The sequence below is a fragment of the Citrus clementina genome, unplaced genomic scaffold (genome assembly GCF_000493195.1).
Source record: "Citrus clementina cultivar Clemenules unplaced genomic scaffold, Citrus_clementina_v1.0 scaffold_6, whole genome shotgun sequence".
Lineage (NCBI taxonomy): Eukaryota > Viridiplantae > Streptophyta > Magnoliopsida > Sapindales > Rutaceae > Citrus > Citrus x clementina.
Window position 1 is genome coordinate 23,528,526 of NW_006262139.1, and position 24,792 is coordinate 23,553,317.

The 24,792-nt window shown below is 33.5% G+C and overlaps 4 protein-coding genes across 6 annotated transcripts; 2 read left to right on the top strand and 2 right to left on the bottom strand.

Annotated features, from left to right (window-relative positions):
• Positions 1-2,355: 2,355 nt before the first annotated feature.
• On the bottom strand, positions 2,356-3,109 carry LOC18039714 (stress-induced protein KIN2). The gene is made up of 3 exons (XM_024182342.1): positions 2,872-3,109; positions 2,703-2,771; positions 2,356-2,630 (listed from the first exon to the last, which is right to left on the bottom strand). The coding sequence occupies exons 1-3, from the start codon at positions 2,926-2,928 to the stop codon at positions 2,556-2,558; spliced, it is 201 nt and encodes a 66-aa protein (XP_024038110.1). The 5' UTR covers positions 2,929-3,109; the 3' UTR covers positions 2,356-2,555.
• Positions 3,110-5,817: 2,708 nt separating this feature from the next.
• LOC18039477 (proline dehydrogenase 2, mitochondrial) lies at positions 5,818-8,590 on the top strand. The gene is made up of 4 exons (XM_006430801.2): positions 5,818-6,580; positions 7,299-7,944; positions 8,026-8,263; positions 8,388-8,590. The coding sequence occupies exons 1-4, from the start codon at positions 6,032-6,034 to the stop codon at positions 8,425-8,427; spliced, it is 1,473 nt and encodes a 490-aa protein (XP_006430864.1). The 5' UTR covers positions 5,818-6,031; the 3' UTR covers positions 8,428-8,590.
• Positions 8,591-15,208: 6,618 nt separating this feature from the next.
• LOC18039478 (probable inactive ATP-dependent zinc metalloprotease FTSHI 3, chloroplastic) lies at positions 15,209-18,378 on the bottom strand. The gene is made up of 4 exons (XM_006430802.2): positions 16,973-18,378; positions 16,473-16,796; positions 15,808-16,108; positions 15,209-15,527 (listed from the first exon to the last, which is right to left on the bottom strand). The coding sequence occupies exons 1-4, from the start codon at positions 18,107-18,109 to the stop codon at positions 15,328-15,330; spliced, it is 1,962 nt and encodes a 653-aa protein (XP_006430865.1). The 5' UTR covers positions 18,110-18,378; the 3' UTR covers positions 15,209-15,327.
• An 885-nt stretch (positions 18,379-19,263) lies between these two features.
• On the top strand, positions 19,264-24,047 carry LOC18038571 (EVI5-like protein). Of its 3 annotated transcripts, XM_024182380.1 has the most exons (10): positions 19,264-19,494; positions 20,165-20,415; positions 20,550-20,745; positions 21,268-21,438; positions 21,516-21,632; positions 22,264-22,461; positions 22,558-22,617; positions 22,701-22,799; positions 23,497-23,575; positions 23,668-24,047. In XM_024182380.1, the coding sequence occupies exons 2-10, from the start codon at positions 20,264-20,266 to the stop codon at positions 23,685-23,687; spliced, it is 1,092 nt and encodes a 363-aa protein (XP_024038148.1). In that variant the 5' UTR covers positions 19,264-19,494; positions 20,165-20,263; the 3' UTR covers positions 23,688-24,047. The 3 variants fall into 3 exon arrangements, with proteins under 3 accessions (XP_024038148.1, XP_024038146.1, XP_024038147.1); XM_024182378.1 differs by having other exon boundaries at positions 23,497-24,047; XM_024182379.1 differs by having other exon boundaries at positions 20,257-20,415; positions 23,497-24,047.
• The last annotated feature ends 745 nt before the right edge of the window (positions 24,048-24,792 follow it).

A 24,792-nucleotide genomic window follows, 5' to 3' on the forward strand; every position in this document is an offset into this window, starting at 1 on the left:
GTTGCACTGGCGCAGTAAGAATTAGGATACTATGGCTCTGTTTGGTATAATTTTTCAAGTAAAGTTTATTTAAATAGAGCTTTTAATAATAGAACTTTTATAAATAGAGTTTTTACATTAAAAAAAATTAGTTGTTTGGTTGTCAATAAGAATTTTTATTAAAAAATTATGAAATTACTTTAATAGACAAGTTTTTTTAAGTTATATTATGAAAAAAATAAAATAAGATTGTCAAATCAGTAGGGGATATTTTTGATATTTTAATACTTAAAAAAAACTTTTCAACCTCTATTCTCAAAAGCTCAAAATTTAAGCTATTACTAGTAGAGGCTAAATAACTTATTTAAACTCTAAAAACTCAACCAAAAAAACAATCAAACAATAACAAAAATTATGATAAGTGTTTATGTGATTAAATAAGTACTTATAACCATTAGATAAGTCATACCAAACAGGCACTAAGATTACTCGGAGCTAGAGATTCGAAACTCCATAAATTTTTTTGAGGGGTGTCTACGGGGTGTTTATTCGACTCACATTTCGAAAGAGAAAAAATTATCTTTACTTAATTACGATATTCACTTAATTATATACCATAATTAAAGAAAGAAATAAGTTCTTACATATGTCGTGGGAGCTCAAATAGCTACTCTCACAATTGTGAAGACAAGGTTCTGACCACAGAACCAAAGGCGAAGTGATTGAAACTCCATAAAATTTTAATAACGTTTTTTTTTAAATGGAAATTTTGTTTTGGGATCGATGGTAGGGTAGCTGAAAATTACTGATTGAGAGTTGAAACATTTTGTATTGGCTTTCTTTTTCAGGACTGTTGTACGTCATGGAACTTTTGATAATGATGGTGTGTCTAATTGTTTCCAATTCAAATGTCTGCGATGGTACCCGAAGCCCTTTCTCAACTGTCAACATTTTTTCTTTGACATATCGATTTTTTATTTTTAAATATAGGCTTTTTAAGTTATATTTATTATAATTTATTTAAAAATCGGGCTTTAGAGTAAAAATAAGTTACAAAACAATGAGATTAAGTGAATTAGGCTCTATTTGAGATTGAGGTTGATTAACTATAACTTAAAAGTTACAACATTAAAATGTTTAGTAAACAATATATACTATATCTTGAAAGTTATATTGATATGATTTTTTACTTGTATGATAAAAATTTATTATATCTTTAAGAATTTTTTAAAAAATATTATTTAAAATTTATATTTACTATATAATTATTAATTTTTATTTAATAGTTATAATATTTTTTCCATAACAACAGTACCTTAAAAGTTACAACACCTCAATTTCAAACATGACCTTAATAAGTGAACTAACTTTGATTAATACAATAACGAGCACCTGTTGAACCAACTAGCTCATATAAGATACGTTCAACCTTTGTTACTTACTATTACTTAAATTCCAGTGTTCAAGTGCACAAAGCACATCAAACTACACTTGGGATCATGCATAATCGAACGAAATTAAAATTTTTTGTTTACATAGACAATCTAATAATGATTTTTTTTAATATAATGATATATTACAATTAGAACTCAATTGATATTTATAATAAAAAAATATATCGGGACGCTTCTTAATAATTTTATTATAGTACAACTTGAAGTTTGACTTGAAGAAATATCTAATCTAACCCAAATGACGGGGGAAACAAGTAAGAATTTATTAAGAGGTTGGGATTCAAACCTTTGAATGCATGGATTGACCAATGGACTAAGAAGAGATCACAATTTCTACTCAAGGCACGTTATAATTAAGTTCACAAGACCATTTCAATAAAGTTAACGGAGTTAAGAGCTTATAATAATGGGTGGAATTTTAAGATGGCAGCTGCCCCCACATGCGGAGGCTGGCGCCGTCCCTGCGGCTGGGGTCAACGGTCAACCATACGCTGTATCACTATCAGTGCGTGGATTGCGGCAACCAATACTTTTGGTGGTCCAAGGCCTTGCATTAAAGTCCGTTGCTGCCAAAACTACGACAAATTTTAAAGAATTGATTGCGAAATCGCAATTAAACATCAATGAAGGAACGCTGTAGAAGAAAAGCATAAATTAAAATTTAAAAGTTTTTTATTTTTTATTTTTCCAGATTCATTTATCTTTTTAGTGTTGTTATTATTACTCAACGTTTTACAAGAACTAATTAAAATTATTCGGAACTAATTAAAATTATTTGGATCAAACGTTTTCTCTGGGATTTAACGATATCTTTTTGGGGATTTATCCAAAAAAAAAAAATCGAATTTAGCTATTACAAATATTGAACTACTAATTAATTATTCGGAAAAAGAAAGGTCCATCTATTCTCTTCTTATAAGAAAATTCAAACTAACATATTGACTGCAAACAAAGAATGAAAAATAACCACAAAATTAATCAACTCTTCACAACCCCTGAAAACTTAAAGAAAAAAAATTACAAATCCAAATTCAAATTGAAAACCAATTAAGACAAAAAATTATTTTTGAGAAGAGCTAGCATGCATGCCGGTGGCTGTGGATTTATTGGGTAGCATGTGCTTCACTTGTTCATTCCAACAGTGTTCTTCACAGAATCAGCAGCTCCTTGAGCCTTGGCCTTCATTTGGTTCCCAGCCTGCGTCAAAATTATATACATTGATCACAATTTCATTATTAATCAATTGAATTAACAGTAATTATAATTCACCTCTTGGACTGAATCCTTTGCAGATTGTGCAGCATTGCTGACCTTGTCCATCATCTGGTTGCCCTTTTCCTGAAAAAAAGAAAAAAAAAAAAAAAAACGGGGTGTGCCTACGTATCAACCATTCTGCCCAATCAACGAAAATTGAATTTCATTCTTAGGCTAAACTCACCTGAGCCTGCCCCTTAGCTTGGCCAGCTTGGTAGCTTGTGTTCTCAGATGAATTCATCTTCACTTTTTCTCTTTCTTTCTTGAGAAACAAACACACACTGAGAAAAATGAGAATGAAAATCGAAGTTCTCTACTTAATTTGGTGAGTTATGTCCCATGCATGATTGCGACTGAAATTTATAGCGTGTTAGCACCGTTCCTTTGCATGACAATTGGCACCAAAGTGGTTGGGGGTTTGAGGATTTTGGCCCTTGGACCCGGGATGCGGTGGAAACTGTCAACAATCGTATACAATTTAAAAGGTTATTAACATTTTATTTAGGCCTTGAAAATTTGAACGACTGGAGAATTACAAAGCATTAGCACGTTCGAAATTATTTATTTTTGGTAATTGAATGCATGTATACTTCGTTATGATCACGTAATTAATTAAAGCTTTGTGTTGTTTGATTTGTACACGACAAGTGTGTTTTCACAAATTTGCTAGCCAGTGATTTAGAAAACAAAGACGTCGAATCATTGAAATATTTTGAACTATATATACGTTGCTGTTTTAGCAAGAAATTATTTATGAATGAAAATGAATAAAGGAGGGAGGCACCAAAATATGTGTAGCGGCGCTTATCCTTGTGCAGCTTTAGAACATGCAGTGTTTTACAAACCCATCACTCGTGCACATGGATTGATTTTCAATTATTTTAAAAAAATAAATAAATAACTGTGGCTACATACATTTGAAAGCATTTTCCAAATTGTTTCTCATTTTTCAGAACCGAAAAATAGTAAAACACGGGCTTGGTTACATGTTTTTGTACACTTGCTTTGCAAAACAGAAATACATTCTCTTTTTTATTTATAATCATTGATAAATTTTGAAAACAGTATTTTATTTTTAAAAAAAAAACTCAACCTTTTTTTTTTTTTTTTACTTACATGACTCTTACTTTACTCATTTCAGAGAAACAATGTATGAACACATTCTTGCTAATTTCAGGTTTAAGGGACCGCACTACCAAACACGTTTTCCATTTTAATGAAGAACATCATTTTAAAGATATCATCACGAGATTCACTCATATATAGAGTATAGACTAGTTGGGTCACAAAATAATACCAAACCAATCAAATCATTTTCTTAATATACAGATCAAATCAAATCCGCAAATTAAAATTATTGGCTTCTTTATGTAGTGATTGATTTTGATTGATTGAATTTCTATTTTTACTCTTACACAATCAGAATGTGACGATTACCATAAATTATATTATTCCTTAAAGCATTAATTGACAGTTTTATTTCGTCGTTGATGTAATATTTTATTTTTATTCATTGATGACATATTAAGGAACTTCTTAATCTGCCAAATAGTACACTTTAAATATTAAATAAATATACAGATTTTACTCCGTTTTACGAGTAACTATCTAATATACAACGGTCCCAAATCACCCCCTTAATTAGTTAGATTACAAAATGTAAAGATTTAAGTGACTTTACCGATTTCGAGTTATCATTTTCGAAACGATACATTATACTTAAGGGTCTAGCTATGGTACCACAATGGTACCATACCACAGCTGGCTCCAGTCATTGGATTCAGTTTTGGTGACAACTATAGGCTGGATCCAATGGCTGAATCCAGTTGTGATATGGTACTACTGTGGTACCATAGTTTTGCCCTATATTTAATATGTTAAAAAAAAATAGAGATTGTAATAAAAAACCTAACATATTTGACTAACAACTTATAAATGCATAACCGAAAAAATTGAAGAGGTTACTTATGATATATAACGGATGCGAGGTAATCTTGCTCGCATCAAGAAATATAATCTACCCAAAATGAAAGCATAACAGCTCTCAATAATTATTACATTATTATTTTTTTTAAATTTCATTATTAGTACAAAAAGCTCATAACTTTTTACCGATGAGTGACAAGTGAAAATGATACACATATATACAAATTATAACCTAATAAGTCATTGATATGGTTGTAAAATACTATTTCCCATCAGCAGGAGAAGCAAAATATTTGGCCTCGACGGTGCCACAATATGGAAACCATAAACTTGAGAAATCTACAACATAAAATTTGTAAAATTGAGAAGGCTAGCTAGTATAACGTTGAGGGCCAAATGAAGACAATCATATAATTTAGTGGTCTGAAAGAAAATATGTAAACATGAGGGGGCAACATGTAAGGTAGAATATCCATTGAGTTCTTTATTATTATTATTTTCAGCTTGGGGCGCCCCGACCGTACAATTTGGAGCAATGCTCAAGAGTGCTCCCCATTATGCTAAATTAAAACTTCATACAGACACCATCGACTGATAGTGACTCAGAAGATTATTTATGTATAAAAATATATATATATATAGAAACTAAATATCATGTTACTTGCAAAAGTATGTAACTGTCGTGCTATTAAGTAGTTATATTACAAAATGTAAAACAGTATAGTAGTACAGTTGAAAATGACAATTTTGTCACCGACATCTTTATTAAACTTCCCCAAAAAAAACCCCAAACTGGCAAATATTAAATCAGCTGACTCAGATCCATGTCAGCACCCACCAAACTTCCCGGTGTCTTAAATTTTCTTCAGACCAGACTCCAGGGAGAGTTATTTCAAATTCTCCGTCCAATAATAAATTTAAAAAAAAAAACTTATTTTATAATTTTTTAAAGAAAATGGGGAAAATTATAAAGAAAAAACCCCCCAACAAATACACGTTAATATACACACAATTATGAGTCATCCGATGAAGATGACTATTACTTGATCAATGTTTATCTAGAAAGAATAAACGCCTCGGCTCTTATCCAACGGCCCACATTAAACTTTGCATTAAATCTCTCAACTAATGACTAAATCTTACATTACGTTGATAAATTTCATTTTAATTTCCACGCAGGGCCAGCGTGTTGTTGTAAAAGGAAGGTACCCAGAACACCAAAGTCACTTTACCGTTTTAGCCTCGGATAAGTCATGGAAATTTTCTTATAAAACCCCCCCATAGGCGACACCTCAATTCAAGCTTTGCCATTGGTATTATAGCAATCCAAAAAAAAAAAAATATAGTAGCAGCAGCAAAACCAAAGGGCAAAAACAAGAAAAAAAAACAAGGCCATCAAATTTTTCTTCCATAGTCATATGGCCATTCGTTTCCAAGCACCAAAGCTTCTGAAAAACCTCCGTTACTTCACAAGAGCTCTTAACTCTGCTTCCACCACCTCAATCTCCGCCGTTTCGCCGTTGAATTTCGACGAAAAACCTGAACCCACCATCGAGAAACCGGCCGCGAACCGTCTTGGCTCGTCGGTTCTTGATATTAATGATCACGAAAAGCTGTTTTCTCTGCTTTCGACAACTAAGCTTACCCGTGCAGCTGCGAACCTTCACCTGGCGGCTGTTGAGCCGCTGGTTGATTTCGGCATCTGGGTTATGAATTCCAGGTTGATGGATATCGACTTGGCACGTGAAGTTGTGATGTGCACCGTTAGACACAGTTTTTATGAACATTTTTGTGCAGGTGAGAGCGCTCCTGAGGCCACAGATTGCGTCAGGAGAGTTAATGACGCTGGTTTAAGAGGCATGCTTGTGTATGCTGTTGAGCATACTGATGATGTCTCTGAGTGTGAGCAGAATTTGCAGGGATTTCTCCAAACTGTTCAATCTGCCAAGTCTCTGCCTCCGGAATCTGTAAGTTTTTTTCTACTCTTTAATTCCTTCATCACATACGCATTACTTTTTAAGATCTTTGTTTTTTTAAACTAAAATCTTGAGATCTTTTACTAATACCGCCTCGTTAATCATGTTCCTTTAGGAAAATAGTTATCTGTTTTATCTCCTTTCATCCTTTCTTTAATATAAATTAGAAAATAAATTTTAGCGGCTGAACAAACTGCCACGCTGAAAAAAAGAAACCAAACAAGGAACCAAAATGCAACTAGCTTAGTCTAGTGGCATTTTTCTTAAAAGTTTTGCATGCTTGCTGACGCTTGATGGTTGGTCCTACAACATAACAGCTGGGTTTGAATTTAATATTAAAAAATAATAAATTTTCTCTTTAGAAAGATAGAGAAGCAATCACAATCCAACTTGAATATTCTCAAATAGGAAAAACAAAAATTGTTGTGAAAATTCAAAGAATCAAAGATTCCCCCCACGCGATTAGGAAAATGGGAAATTTCTTAGCACATCAAGTTTGAGTCATTTACACCGAGAGAGAGAGAGAGAGAGAGAGAGAGATTGAACCCGATACGTCTTTGTAACTCCTGTCCGCCCACCTCATAAATAATAAAAATAAAAGAAAAAGTCCAAACCTTGCAGTTATTGCAAGCTGTGAATTTGTTGTCATTTGGTGTCAATTGCATGCCACAAAACGACGTTCCTAATTTTTTTTATTTTTTTGTAACAGGCTAGTTTTGTGATAGCGAAGATCTCAGCAATTTGTCCCATGAGCTTACTCCAGAGAGTGAGCGATTTGCTTAGATGGCAACAAAGAGACCCTTCATTTAATCTCCCGTGGAAGCTCAACAACTTCCCTCTTTTCTCGGATTGCAGCCCCTTATATCACACGTTGCAAAAACCTGAACCGTTGACATTACAAGAAGAAAATGAGCTCCAATCAGCCCAGCAAAGGCTACAAAAGTTGTGCCAAGAATGCTTAGAGGCCAATGTGCCACTAACAGTCGATGCCGAGGACACATTTGTGCAGCCTGCTATTGATTACTTGACATACAACGCAGCACTCTCGAACAACAAAGCCGGTAAGCCGATCGTGTACAACACAATTCAGGCTTACTTGAAGGATGCCAAGGAAAGATTGTTTCTTGCAACAGAAGCTGCTGAGAAAATGGGAGTGCCTATGGGGTTTAAGCTTGTCAGGGGAGCTTATATGTCTAGTGAAAGTAAACTAGCTGCGTCCTTGGGATTTGACTCTCCTATTCACAATAGCATTCAAGAGACTCATGCCTGTTACAACGATTGTGCTTCTTACATGCTGGAGAAGATTGCTGACGGCTCCGGTGCTGTTGTTCTTGCTACCCATAATGTGGAATCAGGTAAATACAAAATATTACTTAAGCACTTATTTTAATGTTAATGCTTGACGTGATAATGATGTGATGTTTGATTGTGAATAGGGCAACTAGCCGCAGCAAAGGCGACTGATCTGGGGATCAAAGGGGACCAGAAGCTGGAATTTGCACAGCTTTACGGGATGGCGGAAGCTCTTTCTTATGGCTTAAGAAATGCAGGGTTTCAAGTTAGCAAGTACATGCCATTTGGGCCTGTGGACAAAATCATACCGTATTTGCTGAGGAGGGCAGAGGAGAATAGGGGATTCTTATCTGCTTCAAATCTCGATAGGCAACTCATGAGGTAAAATTGAGTTTGGAAAAGTGCTTACTTGAATTTTTTTCTTTAAAAAAAAAAACCACTTTTAATTTGATGATCTTGAAAGCAGAATGTAACTTTTTTTTCCTTTTTTGTCGGCGGTGCGCAGGAAGGAGTTGATGAGGAGAGTAAATGCTGCAGTGATGTAAGGTGAAGATGATGGGATCTGACTTGAATTGTGTTGTATCAAGCATCATGGCTCATGATGATGCTAAAACAATGTACAAAAATAAAATTAGAAACATCTGTAATTTCGAATTTTCTCGTTTTAATGTACTGTTATTTCAAGAAATTCTACTTTGCTTTCTATCATGTTGCTTTTACTTCATAAAAGGAGAATGTGGTGGAATGTGAATGAATTGAGAATGTGAATGATCTAAAATGAGAATGAAAAATGGGAATAAAATTTTAATATTTACTTGGCAAAATAAATGGGAATGAAAATTAATTTATCAAAATACCCATAATATTAAATAATGTAATTTTCATTAAATAGATACATGTATAAATATTATTATAAAAATGATATTAGTTAAAAAACTAAAATTAATAATAATAATAATAAATGTTAATAATAATATTAATAAAAATAAAAATAACAATAATTAGTAATAACTAAAATAATAAAGTTAATAAAATTTAATAATAATAATAATATTTAAAATAATAAAATTAATTGTGATTTGAATAAGGATAATTCGAGAAATATGAAAAAATTATAGGGATACGAAAGTCAGTTCAGGGAATGAGAATCTTTATTTCCAATTCCCATTGGAATGAGATTCTCATTCTTTATTCCCAAATTATGTCGGACCCACACATTTTATTCCATTTCTCAAATTACATTTACACACCATTAATTCCCAATAGTACTCCAACAAGAACCAGCAGGGCATCAATTAATTCTATCAACATGTTATATTCTCTAATTCTTAATTTCTGGCTTGAAAACCATACTCAAATTGACACACATATTGTATGCCCATCAATTAAGCACGTGAACATTACGCTACACATATTAAAGATAATAACGCTATGTAATATGTACGCGATAGCGTTGCTTTATTATAAATTATCACGGTGATCCCACTAACAACCACATGTTATATGTATGCCACTTGTAGCAACACTACAAAAAATATATGAAATTACATCAATGTTTATGATAACAAATTTAATGTTTATATATTTGTTAAACATGGTTTTTAAACAACACTTTTAACAAAAATAATAAAGATATTATTATAGAGTCTTTTTATTTCATAATTTTCACTATTTTCACAAAATTTTAAAAAATAAACAGGCATGACTTTCTAATTTTCTATACATAATTTATTAAATAAACCACCATACATTTTTGAAACTTCTATCATATCTTTGATTTTAACCAAATATATATAGTATATAATTATATCTTATTTTTTTCATAAACCATAATAGGCGAATAAAAAGGTAATTTTAATTTATTTCTATTTTAGTCATTATATAATAAAACAACACTTTCATAATAAAATTTAACAGCTACATTATTCGTAAATACAACAAAAAAATTATTAAATATCAAACTATTTTTTTTATCAACAAATTATTTTTTTTCTGCACAACATATACAAAAGTAACTTATTTTGTCAACTAATGCAATTTTAAACAGGTAACTTTAATTTTTGAACTACCATAACAAGTGTTTGCTTTTGTTGGCTGTGGTTAAAGACCAGGAGGCGAATCAATTGTGTGAATTTAATATTCAAGATTCTGAGCGCAACTAATAAATAATTTTCAACGTACAGGCCGTAGGAATCAGCTGCTGCCGAGCCGCAGAGCAGAAGACGCCAAAATAGTGGTACCAACGAAAAGTACCACCACATCCACCACGGCATGTGACAGGCAAAGGGGTCGCAATTTGATGTACAGTGCATTTATGTTTGTTTTTCCAATCTCCGAAAGAAAAGGGCTCCCACATTTATTATCGCTTATGTGCTGTCGCTGTGCTTTCATAATTTTCTTCTCTCTCCAAGAGGAAAGGCAGCGCATTCTGATGCCAGAATGATGTGGAAGCATCCAGATTTACTAATTAATTGGCCGAGTGGGGACCAAAAGACTAGTTTTGGTAGGTGAAGCCATGACTCAACATGAGGTGGAGGCCAAATCCCATTATAATAAAAATTTAATAAAACCGAGTACTTTTCGTAGCACCACTTTTAAAGATATCATTTTTTTTTTTTGGCTTTGACTTTGACTCACATGGTTCAAATTTATCACACAGCGAGCGAGCATCAAGAAATCTCGCACATTTTGCAGACATTAACACGAACACGATTGTTGATTCCGTCATATCTTATTATCACTTGAGGGGCGGGGGGGAATCTCTGGATCCCATTTGCCGAGATTCCAGTCCACCCCCGCTCAAGAAAAATGATATAATAATAAAAAAAAGAATATATATAATGATTCGTGCGTAATGTATACAATGTCAACTAATTCCATCAGAGAGCTGGACCCTGGATGACTGGAACAGGGATTCAACCACAACCGCTATTTGCACCTTTTTTTTTTTTTTTTTGGTTCTCTATGGGGACATGTGCAAAGAACTTCGTACGACTCGGGACGATAATTAATTTTTAATTAGTCGTTAATATTAGTTTATATGAACAAAGCTTATAATTAGAGCTGGCAAAATTTGACACGACCCGATTACCCGACACGAATACGACATAAATAAATGGGTATGGGTCGTTAAATTTAACACGATTATTAAATGGGTCGGGTCCGGGTCAACATGATTTTTTTCCGTGTTGGGTTTGGGTTAAAATTCTTGACCCATTTACCCGATCAATGACCCGATTATATTTTCTATTTTAAAATAATTTACATATTCTTATAATTAAAACTCAAATATTAGAGATGATTTTCTTTTTTTTTATTCTTTAAAAGGGTGAATATAAACACAGTGTTTTATTTATAAAATTTTACATACATTTAGAGCTTCAATAGTGTAAATGTGTAAAAATTGATAGACATGTATATTTTATAATATTGATATATAATATTATATATATATATAATTAACACGATTATTAAATGGGTCGGGTCCGGGTCAACATGATTTTTTTCCGTGTTGGGTTTGGGTTAAAATTCTTGACCCATTTACCCGATCAATGACCCGATTATATTTTCTATTTTAAAATAATTTACATATTCTTATAATTAAAACTCAAATATTAGAGATGATTTTCTTTTTTTTATTCTTTAAAAGGGTGAATATAAACACAGTGTTTTATTTATAAAATTTTACATACATTTAGAGCTTCAATAGTGTAAATGTGTAAAAATTGATAGACATGTATATTTTATAATATTGATATATAATATTATATATATATATAATTAAAACCTCAATAGTGTAAATGTGTAATATATTGGTAGATATATATATTTTATAATATCGATAAATTATGTATGTATGTATGTATTTATGTACATACGTATGTATGATAGTGTGTAAATATTTTATGTAACTTTTGTTCAATATATAGATATTAAACGGGTTATTGGGTAACCCGATTATTTTTCCGTGTCGGGTTTGGGTCTCAATATTTTGACACGATTATTAAATGGGTCGGGTTTGGGTCAACCTAAATTTGACACGACACGAAGCTGACACGACACGAACACGACCCGATGACCCGTTTTGCCAACTCAACTTATAATAATACTAGGGTAATTTTTAACTTGCCCTCAAATAAATTAATATTTTGCAACGCCCACCCAAACAAAATGATGTGTTGCACATCGCCCCCAATTCCGTTAATTTTTCAGTTAAGCGGCTCCGTCTAACTTTTGATTGAATGACAAAAATGCCCCTCTATATGAAAAAATAAAATAAAATTTTTAGCTCATTTAATTTTTTTAAAGGTTTTTATTTCAATTGCAATAAAGAGAATTCCCATTAAAATTAATTTAAGGAATGAACTTCTAATTTTACCCCTCCATCGTTAAACTTAACTGAAAAATTAACGAAATTGGGGATGCGGTGCAACACGTCATTTTTTTTTGGGTGCACGGTGCAAAATATCAATTTATTTGGGGTAGGTTAAAAATTTCTCATAATGTTATGTCGAGAGCTATGTATGTGGAACAAATACCGAAAAATAGGGGTGGGCAAATTTGGGTTCGGATCAATCTGATCGAATTTCAGGTTAATCGGGTTGAAAAAAATGTAAAACGAACTCAACCCAAACATGTGATTCGAACCAATCAGATTCAAATATATTCCTATTGGATAGAATCAAAGATTTATGTTTGTTTTGGTTTTGATTTTTTTTTGAATTTTTGAATCGGATCGGGTTGGCCAAAATTCAATCCGATTGGGTTAGAGCCTTCATTTGAATCCGATCTGAACCCGAAAATTTTTAGATCAGATTGAGTCAAATCAATTCGGGTCGGATCATTTGCCCACCCCTACCGCAAAATATTGTAGACTTTTGCGACTTGCTGAGGATGCTTTGGTTGGACAGATAGAGGTGGCTGGCATACATTAAGCTTGAAGAATAGCCATTGTGTGTGTGTGCACACACAAACATGCTATCTTCATTATTTTTACCTATATTTTTATACTTGCTTAGAACAATTGATAGCATAACTCGAAAATGTACGTCTAATTAGAGCTGATCTGTTTTTAATTTTTTTTTAAAAAAATTTATACTTCCAGCATAGGGAGAGTCTAACCCCATTCCCTAATTCCCTAATGCCGAGAGGGAAAAGTGAAACCTACATGACTATATCATAATTTTTTTTTATAAGTTGAAAAAACAATTAATACAATATATACATAGTTAGTTTTTATATCTAAGTTAATATAACAACTATTCTGTCATTTAATAACAGGTTTTACTGTATTAACATATCAATAATGAATAATAAAATTAATTAACAAATAGCACATGATAGCTAATTATAGGCGACATATTAATTGAATTACAAATTTTATATTCCAACTACTGTTATTGATTTGAGAATTGTCGCAACACCCTCCGTACTTCTTTCTGCCAATCTCCAAACAAGATATCAAATCTCAAGTGCTTGAATGAAATTCAACTTTTAATGAAGTACATATAGTATAATTTGCAAAAGCTCCCCAAAACAAAAACCCAATATTATAAATAAATCAAAGATAAGTTGGCAAAAGTAGTGTGTGCCAATGGCCATAAATGCAAAGTGGGAGTCCAAATCACAGCAAGTGGGTAGTGGTACCTTAAATCTTTTAACCAACCAGCATGAGATAATTTGATCGAATGCACGCTGAGTGCTGACAAAAAAGCGCAGCATTTTCCGGAAAATGACAATCATTGAAGAATCGGCCAACCATTTACAACTCATTTAATGAAAACAAAAAAAATGAAAAAGAAAAAAAGTAGAAAAATAGCTGTTTACCACTGATATTTTATCATCTTCTACTTCTTTGAAGGAGCTACTGAGCTAGATAGATAGATTCCAAAACTTCTGAAGCTGTTTCAGAATAGCAAAAATATATGAGTGTGTAACCCGGTGGGGGAGAAAAGTGGGGTAACAACAGAACAAGATTATAATGACAAAACGACTTTTAAATTGATGTGACAACTTTTTTTTGATAGCAATTATCAACATTGGTTTATGAGTAGAAATTACCCAATAATTGAAAACTTCTATAATACTACCAACGAAAGTGAAAGCAAAAAGGATGTGAAATAGTTCAATTAGATGGTGCCGTGCCGGTGGTTATACTTTTTTCGTCACATGAAACATTGTCGCTATCATATATTATTATATGAATGGTAAAGAAAACAAGAAGATGGAAGAAACTTGCTAGATTTTATTAATACTAATATTGAGTGTTCATCCTTATTTCAATTAATTAAATACATATTAATTTCTTTTTTTTTTTTCTTAGTAGAATATATATATATCCATCTTCATTTCACTAGTTATCAATTTGTTTCACTTTGAGGTTGTGACTTGACTTTTTAATTCTATATTGAATCCTAAACTTATCCAATATTCATTAGATTTAATACTAATATTGAGTAACTGCTACGAGTTTAAGCTTCTTAGTCAAGTGTTTTACCCAAAGAAAACAAAAAAAAAAAACAAAAAAGCACTAATGTCATCGGAAAGAAAAAAACAATGATAAAAAAGATAATCGAGGGTTATTTTAAACTGAAAATTCTTTATCATATGTATCTAAATTTTTCTAGTATTGTATTTTAGTCCAAATTAAGGTTTAGTCCCTACCTCCTCCAAAGATTTAGACGTGGATCGTCAGCTAAATAAAATTACTCGAAACCACTTGGTGAAGCCTTAAAAGCTTGTGAAATGTATCAAACTGAATCAAACAAGGCAAATGATTTTCAACAAAAACCAAAAAACAAAATAACCAGAAAAAAAATGGCTAAGTGTCTGTTCAGATTGCAGGTGCATTGACTTTTTTGATCTAGAACTGTAATGGAATGAGATCATTAGTTGTCAAATATGAGTGGGTGAATAGTTTGTAAGCATTAATTGGTAAGTATGCTCGCTCGCGGCCTTCCAAAATGGAAGAGAATCGAACGGATATACTAAATACAATCATTCATACTCCAAATGTAAAACTTCAAGTTCGGTGTACTTTTGCAACCTTCAGACGAGACTCGAGAGCCTCTCAATTACCCAATAAGGTCTATTCGCATAGTTATTTTGGGCTGCCTCTAGTGAACTATGTAGAATGAAAACCAAATTCATTTTTGGGCCGCCTTGCACAGAGTGGTAGACCAACAACACCCCAAAAGATATATTGGCATGAACTGATGGCTTGCTTCCATTATTTGTATTTTATGATCATTAACTGAAGAGACTAAATAAGGATAACTAAAGTATTAAATCTGATAATCTTACTGAATTCAATTGGTATATCACTTTTGAGCAAAAAGATTATAAACAGAAACAAAATTTCTTATACATTCAGATCTGTGAAAAACCTTAAGAATTGTGTGTAAATGATTGTGGGGGAAAAAAAAAGGAGGAAGAAGAAGCACACATCAGCTTAGAGTTTGATAGCCCATGGGCCCTTGCAAACCATCTTGTTTTGTGTCATTTCTTCCCATGAGAGATGGCATCCATGGGAAGAGCTTTCCAAGCTCTTTGCTTATTGTACTCGGCCGCTGCTGTCTATCATTGATTCCAAACTTTGCTCTTTCTATAGCTTCCATTATATTTTCCCTTGTCACAGTTTCACTGCCTGCAACAGTCAAAAGATATTATGTTACATTTAGTAGGTCACAGTTTTAATCTTCATTAGGAATTTCAGTAAAAAGATTGTTGTGTTTTACAAAACAATTGTAATAGAAAAGAATGGAAAGACAACTCTATGGAAACTACATGAAGAAAATTGTCACAAAAGGATGGTCATATTTTTTCCGGAAGATTAAAGACTACCGTGTGCAGGAGATATTAAATGCAATTTGTAGGTAGAAATAGAGCAGGTAGCAATTTGAACATACTATATACTTCAAACTCACCTCCACGAGCAGCAAGCAAAGCAGCTTCATTAACAATATTTGCTAGATCAGCACCCACAAAGCCAGGGGTCAGAGAAGCAACTAGATCGCAGATAAGCTGTGTATCTTCTTCTAGAGGAATTCCTCTCAAATGTACAGCCAAGATCTTTCTTCTTCCTTCCTCATCAGGTTCTCCTACAAGCACTTTTCTAGAGAAGCGACCAGGGCGACATAGGGCTGGATCCAATGCTTCTGACCTGTTAGTTGCTGCAATAACAACCACTTTTGCATCTGACTCAAATCCATCCATTTCTGTCAGCAACTGAAAGGCAGAAACTAATTTTTTTTAGATTAAAGGACATTGCTATTGAGACCATGAGGAAACATAAAATTCAGAATCACGCATAAGTAGATCAAATTTCTACGGAATTAGGTATGACAAAATATTTAATCTAAAACCAGATAACCACTAGATTAAAAGGTTTCCTAAGAAAGAAGCAAGGCTTAAGAAGTAAATGGTGGAGTTAGATTTAACTGAGTAAGTTTTGCAATGACTCAACATTATCTAATAATTGATTACTATTTTCTGGATTACGAAGCATACTTGTAATGTGAAAAGTGACTTGTCAAAATTCAATCAAAATCAGTAAAATTAATGCAATATGTAAGAAATCGAATTAGATAACCTGATTTAGTGTTTGATCACGTTCATCATTGAAACTTCTACCACGCTTTCCTCCAACTGCGTCAAGTTCATCAATGAATATTATTGCTGGTGCACATTTTCGTGCTGCACTAAAGAGGTCTCTAATGCGAGCTGCCCCTCTTCCAACAAATAACTCCACAAATTCACTGGCAGAAACAGTAAAAAATGGCACTCCTGCTTCACCGGCCACTGCACGGGCAAGCAATGTTTTCCCAGTTCCAGGGGGACCCACAAGCAATACACCTCGAGGTAATTTTGCTCCTAATTTTTTGTAGTTTATAGCTCCTTGAAGACATGAAACTATCTATAAACAAGAGTATGTCAATACACAGAAATGGAAGAAAATTACTTGGTTAATCATGATAGAGTAAGTGAACATGGGCTAAAACCTAAATGAGATCCTAAGATACTTTCAAGCAATATAAACAAAGGACACAAACTTATATTATTTGATGCAGTTTTGAAGGATTAGATGCATACCTCCATGAGCTCAACCTTAGCAGCATCAACACCCTCCACATCATCAAAGCCAACCATCTGTTTGTTAGGCCGGCGCTTTTTGGCTGGGCTATTAGCAGCAGAAAGCTGACGATAAAGAAGCCACATTAAAGGAGACAAGGGAATCCACAAAGATATCACAGTTATTAAAATATTTCTCATCGATGCCAATGGAGATTGAGGAGCTGAGCTATATGTTATTCCCTTTTCCCTCATCAAACTAAGAAGAAATTTCTCATCATGATCTATTTTCCTGGTGGAAAATTGCCACTCTGGAATAGAAGACTGACTCCTTGAGAATTTCTTCCATACATTCACTGCCTGACCTGTTCTTGCACCACTATTTTTGGCAACTGTATTGGCTACATCCTCAACTGGTTGATTTACTTCTACATTCTCAACTGGCTCACTCACTACAGGTGATTTTTCTTCTGCAATCTGAGTATCAGGGCCCTGCAAATTCGTGTTATAATATATACGACGAGACCCTTCCTCAAGTAAAACTTTTGTAACAGAGCCACTCTGAAGGCTCATTATCAAGTCCGAGTATGGAACAACCTTTGTTGATGGTGATGCTGTCAATTTCAGGAATAAATAGCACATCCCCAATACAAAAGATATCAAAGTGGACAAAGTCACCCTCCTTATATTCTTCCTCAAGAACATCACAACATCATTCAACACTGACCTCAACGAAACCCTCTTCAATCTCAGTGCTAATAACCGCAACCGTGGACGCAATCTTAACGAAGACTGCCTTCTCAACTTCCCATTACCTCGTTTCCCCAAATGGGTTTCTTTATCCCCACTGTTTCCACTCATTACCGGCCTAATTTCACTATTACAAGACGCCCCATTTCGAGACTTACAACAAACACTAAAGCTCAACAAGGGAGCTCCAACTATTCCACCATTGAGAAACCTCCTAAACCTATTGTTACAACCTAACAAGCATTGTGAACTTTTGCAACAATTATAAAATCCCACTGAAGGAAAGCGAAATGAAGTATGACTACTGTAAGAATATCTCCGCAAAGACTTGATTTTTCCACTATAAACACCTAAGTTATGCTGAGTTGCCAAGAACCCACTATTGCAAACAACAGAAAAAGAACTCATCTTTCTTATTTAACAATAGCTATGAACTATGTGCGTATATACATCAACAACATTCAAGAACAGCCATTAGTGATTAGTGATTGAAATGTCGAAGGCCGTGAAGGAGCTCTGAAAATGATTTTTTTTTTTTTTTTGGTTGAAAGGACAACGATGGTATTACCTGCTTTGCTGTCAGCTGATGATTATGAACATGGAAACTATAAGAAGTTGAGTTGAGTTTCAGTTTAGTCGCGGGTGAAGGGAAGAAACAAGATAAGTTTGACACAATCGATACGCAGCGTAGAGGTTTCCACGTGGTAAGTTATCACTGGGTAGTACGTTGGGTGCACCGTAGCACAAGAGCAAATAATTGAGAGTTTCATTTCATGTGCATTATCGATGACCGTCGATTTTATATTTAAGAATTGTAAATATTACTAAACTTGTAATTACGCTTGAATTATTTCTATTCCTTAAGCTTTGCAACATGAAATGATCAAAGTACAATTTGACTCAAACATATATATATATATATATATGGATCAGGCTACGGTATAATTATAGTACCGTGCCACAGTTACATTTAGCCGTTGGATGCCGGTGGGCACGGTTCCACAGTTGCACCACAGGTTTCCCCTATATATATATATATTTTAGCTACTCAAGTATTTATTTTAATCTCTTGCTGCTTAACTTCAAAACAACCAAATATTATCCACAATACAAGTAATTTTGCTATCAAAGTTATCATGTAATTATGATTATCAAATTCATAATTTTAGTTCAATTTTTTAAAAATATTTAGAAAATATATTACTCAATTATGTATTAATTTTAGGGAGAAACATATAGTGTAATTATGGTACCATAATTACATCCAACCATTGAATGTCAATAAATTCCACCAATTTAAATACACCCAACGGCTGGATGCAACTGCTGATCCTAATTTTAGAGAGGGTTTTGTTTGGGGTTAAGAAATGCTCTGACAGCTCTGTAATCCGTTACTAATTTCTTTTAGCTGCTACCTAAAAATTATATTTACCCCAAAAAAACAAATAAAAAACGACAAATATATGTGTGTGTATTAAAGTCGCACAAATTATGACTTAGTCCATATATATATAATTATATATATAAAGTTCTTTTTTAAAAAAAATATTTTCGAGAAAATGTTTTGTCAATTTCAACAACCGGTCAGTGCAGATGAATTGATCTGATCATGCACTTTTCGTATATGAATGCGCTTAGCTCTCCTATTGGTTTGGAGTTATTCAAATACTACCATTCTTAGATTCATTTTTGCTTAAAATAATAAAAACTAATAAGAAATATAGATATTTTGATCAATAGAAGACTAAGAAGAGAGACCCATCGTTCATTTGCTCATAACTCCAAAATCCCAGGTTCGTTTTCTTGTTTATCTGGCGAAAAAACTTTTTTTTTGCACATGGATTATTGATTTAATCTGATTTTATTCATTTTCCAATTCACAATAATCTTAATTGAATTAAGGAACGACCCATTTGTTATTGATGCAATAAAATTGGTGGTTTTTTTTTCTTTCTTCTTTTTTCCTTTTTTTTCACTTGCACTTTTCAGTTTCATGGTGTTCCTCTTGCTTTACTTTCTTCAATATTTGATGTTTTAGGTTATTGCTTATATGTTAGATTTTTTTATAGCTAAATTTGTCATTTGTAAAGAGCGTTTTGTTTGTGCTCCAATGATGAGGTTGCCTCGGAAGAAGTTGCTCAAAGGATGAAAATTTTTGGTTGTGTTGTCATGTCATAGCATAATTTAAGCACCTTTCATTTCGGATATTGGCATCTGGTGTTGTTTTCTGTTTCCTGCATTTGATCCAAACAATTATTTTGTTGTAATTCTATAGTGTCACTGCATTTTAATTTCCGTTGGCTGATGAAATGAGTTGTTACTGATCTGCTTGTTTGATTGTCTGCATTGGACGTGTTCACCATTCCAACTAAGTCGTATGCTTAAGAGTGTTTGCGAATGTTTTGATTGTGGTTGTTGCGTAATTTCACAGACAATATCATGATTTCATTTCTTTCCTTTCAGATATTGATTGTGTATGTGATCAAACTTTGGTTAGTGGGTCAATATGTTAAGCAAAACGGAAGTTACATTGTTTGCCTTTTGGGATGCTATAGCTTGTTGATGAGTGGAATGGAAAAGAGAAGAATAGATGACTGCGAACCTGGGCCGGTTCCTTCACCAAGACCAGTGGACAGATTTGGTTTTGTAAAGCAGGAACATGGTAGTCCTTATGAAGGTGTAATCAAGAGCAGGTCAGCCATTCAATTTGAAAGGTATACTTCCTCCTTAGTAATAAGTTCAGAATTTGTTCTTGGTTGGGATGCTCGTGAATTGACTGCAATCTTTGTTTCTTCACTGCTGATAATATAATATTGATGATTTGTGATGAATATCAAATTTTTTTCAGGGAGGAAAGAAAGGTTAGAAAATGGAGAAAGATGATTGGGGTTGGAGGAAGTGATTGGAAGCATTATGTTAGAAGAAAACCTCATGTGGTTAAAAGGCGTATAAGGAAAGGTATTCCTGATTGTTTAAGGGGTCTGGTTTGGCAGTTGATCTCTGGAAGTCGAGATCTTTTGCTCATGAACCCTGGAGTTTATGAGGTACTGCTTTTCTTTTTTTATCTTGATATTGCCTCCAAGACTGTCTTTACTTTTCATTAGATGATTTATTAATTCTTATCTGCTATAGCATTTGCTTTCCTTATCTTTATATGTTTATGAGTAATATTCAACTTCTAGTGAAGGAATACTGATGCCTTACTCTCAGCTTCTCAAACAACTTATCATTTTTTTTATCATTGAGTGCTTTCTTTTTCCTTATTTTTATTCTTTCCATCTGCCCTTTTCATTTATATCATGTTGGATAGTTGAATGGATTTCATTGAGCATCTTTAATATCAACTTGGTTTTTCTCCTAGAAAATGCTTAGTTTTGTTCTTGATGGATGTATAGCTGCCTGAAACCTTGGCCGGCTAAGTTATTGTGCTATTAAGAACTATTCTGCTTTTTGTTCGTAGACCTAGTGAATATTAACCATAGTTTTCATATTCCTTTGTACTCTTACATGTGCATTCACATATATTCTAATCAATATTTGGTTGATGGAAATTGTTTTTCTTGCAGCAACTGTTAATATATGAGACATCAACTTCAGAACTAGATATAATTCGGGATATTTCTCGTACCTTCCCTTCTCATGTTTTCTTCCAGCAGAGACATGGACCTGGTCAAAGATCCCTTTACAATGTTTTGAAGGCTTATTCCGTCTATGACAGAGATGTTGGTTATGTTCAGGTTGAACTTTTATATATTTAATGATTCATGTATCTGCTTTGTTTCAGATATTGATTTTGGTAATGCTGGTAATGCAGGGAATGGGTTTTCTAGCTGGTCTTTTGCTGCTCTACATGAGTGAAGAGGATGCATTTTGGTTAATGGTTGCATTACTGAAAGGGGCTGTCCACGCTCCAATGGAAGGATTGTATCAGGTAATTCTTTGTTTTTGAGAAATTCTTGAAAGAATTTTAAGGGTTTCAATCAACTGAAAGCGCTTGTTACATGTTTAGATGAAGCAAGACTTTATAGTCATTGTTTATTCATTGTTCAGATTTTGATTACTGAGGTACTTTAAAGTTTCTTATTAAGATCTGCACCTTGCTGTCACCCTTGCTGCATTAGAAAGTAGTGCAGGAGGAGAATCCTTGAAGGTCCTGAGCTTACACTGTAAAGCATTCACTGTCTAATGCATTATAGGTCTCCCTTCAGTATGTGTAGGCGGTTTCTTGTTTCTATGATGTGGGTGGTACTTTGAGCTCATCAAGGTCTAGATCTGTGATCTTGTTACTCTGTCCTGGTTGTACTGAATTTTATTTCTATATGGAGTTTCTCTCTCCCTCCCTCACTCTCTCTCCCCTCTCTCTCTTTTTTTTTTTTTTTTTTTCACCTCTGTTTCCTTCATTTTTGACATTGAGAACCACCTGTAGAGGAACTGCTGCTGGTGATTGACCCATCTATGCTTTATTATTATTTCATAGCTGCATCTGTAGTTTTATATCTCAGATGAAGTGATATCTCATATCTGTTTTCTGAGAGCTGTTGTTTTTCGTGCTCATGAAATAGGTAGGACTACCTCTTGTACAGCAGTACTTGTTTCAGTTTGACCACTTAGTGAAGGAGCACTTGCCAAAGCTTGGAGAGCATTTTACTAAAGAAATGATAAATCCTAGCATGTATGCAAGTCAGTGGTTCATAACTGTTTTCTCATACTCTTTCCCATTCCATTTGGCTCTTCGAATATGGGATGTCTTTCTCTTTGAGGTCAGTGAATGATTTTTTCAGTTTCTTTCTTTCGAAGCTTCTGTCTGTTGGTCCAAAAGTTGGAATTAATGCATATATATAATCATCTTTTAACAGGGTGTTAAGATTGTTTTTAAAGTTGGCTTAGCCCTGTTGACATATTGCCATGATGACTTGGTGAGTATCTTAGGACCTAAACTCTACTTGAGATTGGAATAACAGTATATTTTGCTTACACATGGTATTTAAATCATTTTCAGATTAAGTTACCGTTTGAGAAGCTCATACATGCTTTGCGCAACTTCCCTGAGGATGCAATGGACCCGGATAAGCTATTACCTGTGGCTTACTCAATCAAGGTTCTCTCTTGCTCTCTTCCCATTTCCTCCTTGTATCTATGCCAATGCTGATGTACAGAAACATCTCATTTAATTGCTATACATGCATGACATCTTTTTTATCGTGTTGTGAACTTTGATCATAAGGAAAGGGTGGATACAAAATTATAAGATTTTTTTATACTTGTAATATTTTCCATTTTGACACAAAAATATGAATTTGGGAATTTTCTGCTTGCTGACTGACATAAATAATATATATTCAGAATTTTTAGTATGTTCATTTCTAGGAATGTAAAGATATTATGTCCTTTGAAATGTTCAGAAGCTATGTTTGTTCCTGATAAAAGTATTCATTCTCATGACATTTGCACCGCAACCTTAAGAATCTTTGGTATTGTTTGTCTGGCCATTGTTTCTTTCTGAATTTCTCACAGAAGGTAACTGGTTGAAGCAGCAATTTGGGGTGAAAAAAACTACCATTTGCTTTTCTATTTTTTGGTGACCGGTAAATTAGGCTGCTTTTATTTTTCTCTTTTGGGTTGTGTTGGGTGATCCTTAATCTAAATAGTTCGTAGAGCTTTAGCGCATGGGAAAGGAGTCATACGGCTTGAAGAGCGTCTTCTAGCCTATGTAACTTTCCGATGCATGACTGTTTATTAGTAGTTTATGTTAAATTATGTGTTGGTCTTATATCAATGTACTGGTTGATTGTTAGGTATCCAAGCGATTGGAGGAACTGAAGAGCCTTTACGAAAAGCAGAACAAAAAAGTTGTTCAATCCGCAGAAACTAATGGTAAGGTGAAACAGCAAGACATGCAGGAGGATTGAGGAAGCTAAGATGACTGATCAATTTTAAACACCAATTCTTTTCATTCTTTTGTCTAGGTGGCTGCTATAATGCTTGAAGAAATGCGAGTCTAATGACTGACTTGAGCCAGGGACTGAATGAAAATAGGTCCTTGGTTGATGGAATGCTTTAAAATGTCAATGAAATTATAGATGTCTGTACAGAGATTTTTCAATCCTAATTTTTGGTAGTTGTCAGAAATTTCTTGATTAGGTCAAGGACTGATTTGAGAATTTCGGTCTAGGTCAGTAATTGTTGATTAGGTAGAGAATTTTCAACCAAAATTTCTTCTGATATTATAGGCATTTCTGCTCAATCTTGATTTAGGATTTCAAGTTTCAAGCTTTGTAAGTGTTCTTTTGTAAAGTCACTTTTATTTTGGATTGATTAGTCAAATAAAAATCACTTAAAGGTTGTAGTGGCGGTTTGTTTGTTTATTTGCCCAAAATGATGGTGGGCAAACAGGGCAACAAGTTTTATGTCAAACAGCTCATGAGATTCTATTATCGACAAGACTTAGCACTCAAAAGATAAGATGAGGAGGTACCTGTGTACATTGCTTGTTTAATATGAATGTTTTTTTTATGCCTAATTATGCCTACTTATACTACTAAAATACTCGATTACAAAACCAGTCAACTTTGTGACAGCAGCATCTTAAAAAGCTTCCAATAGTAGAACTTTAGGGTAAGAAGAACATCATAAACATAAAATCCAATACCTGTATGTAACATTGCCAGGGAGCATTTTTCTTTTTATATATAAACTTACAAATTCACTTGTATCTATCAGAAACATATAATATGACTAACTTTGATTAGCACAATAATAAATAATGTGATTAATCTTGATTTGACCAGCATAAGGAAATAATAAGTGACTACCCAATATAGTAATAAACGAATAATTCTAGAGATTTCAATGTTTAATCTGGAATGACGTGCTGTTTATTTATATAATAATATAATGAAATAATAAATAATTTTATATTTATTATTTTATGAATAAGTGACAATGTTAAAAGTTGAAACAAAATCCACAAAACTTTGAAAGGGCAACAAGGCCATTTTGTACCTTGGAATAGGTTCATAAAGGGGTCACCTTAGTCAGTAGTAGGGATGGTAATTGTATCCGTAAATCCGTAAATTTATCTAAATTCACCC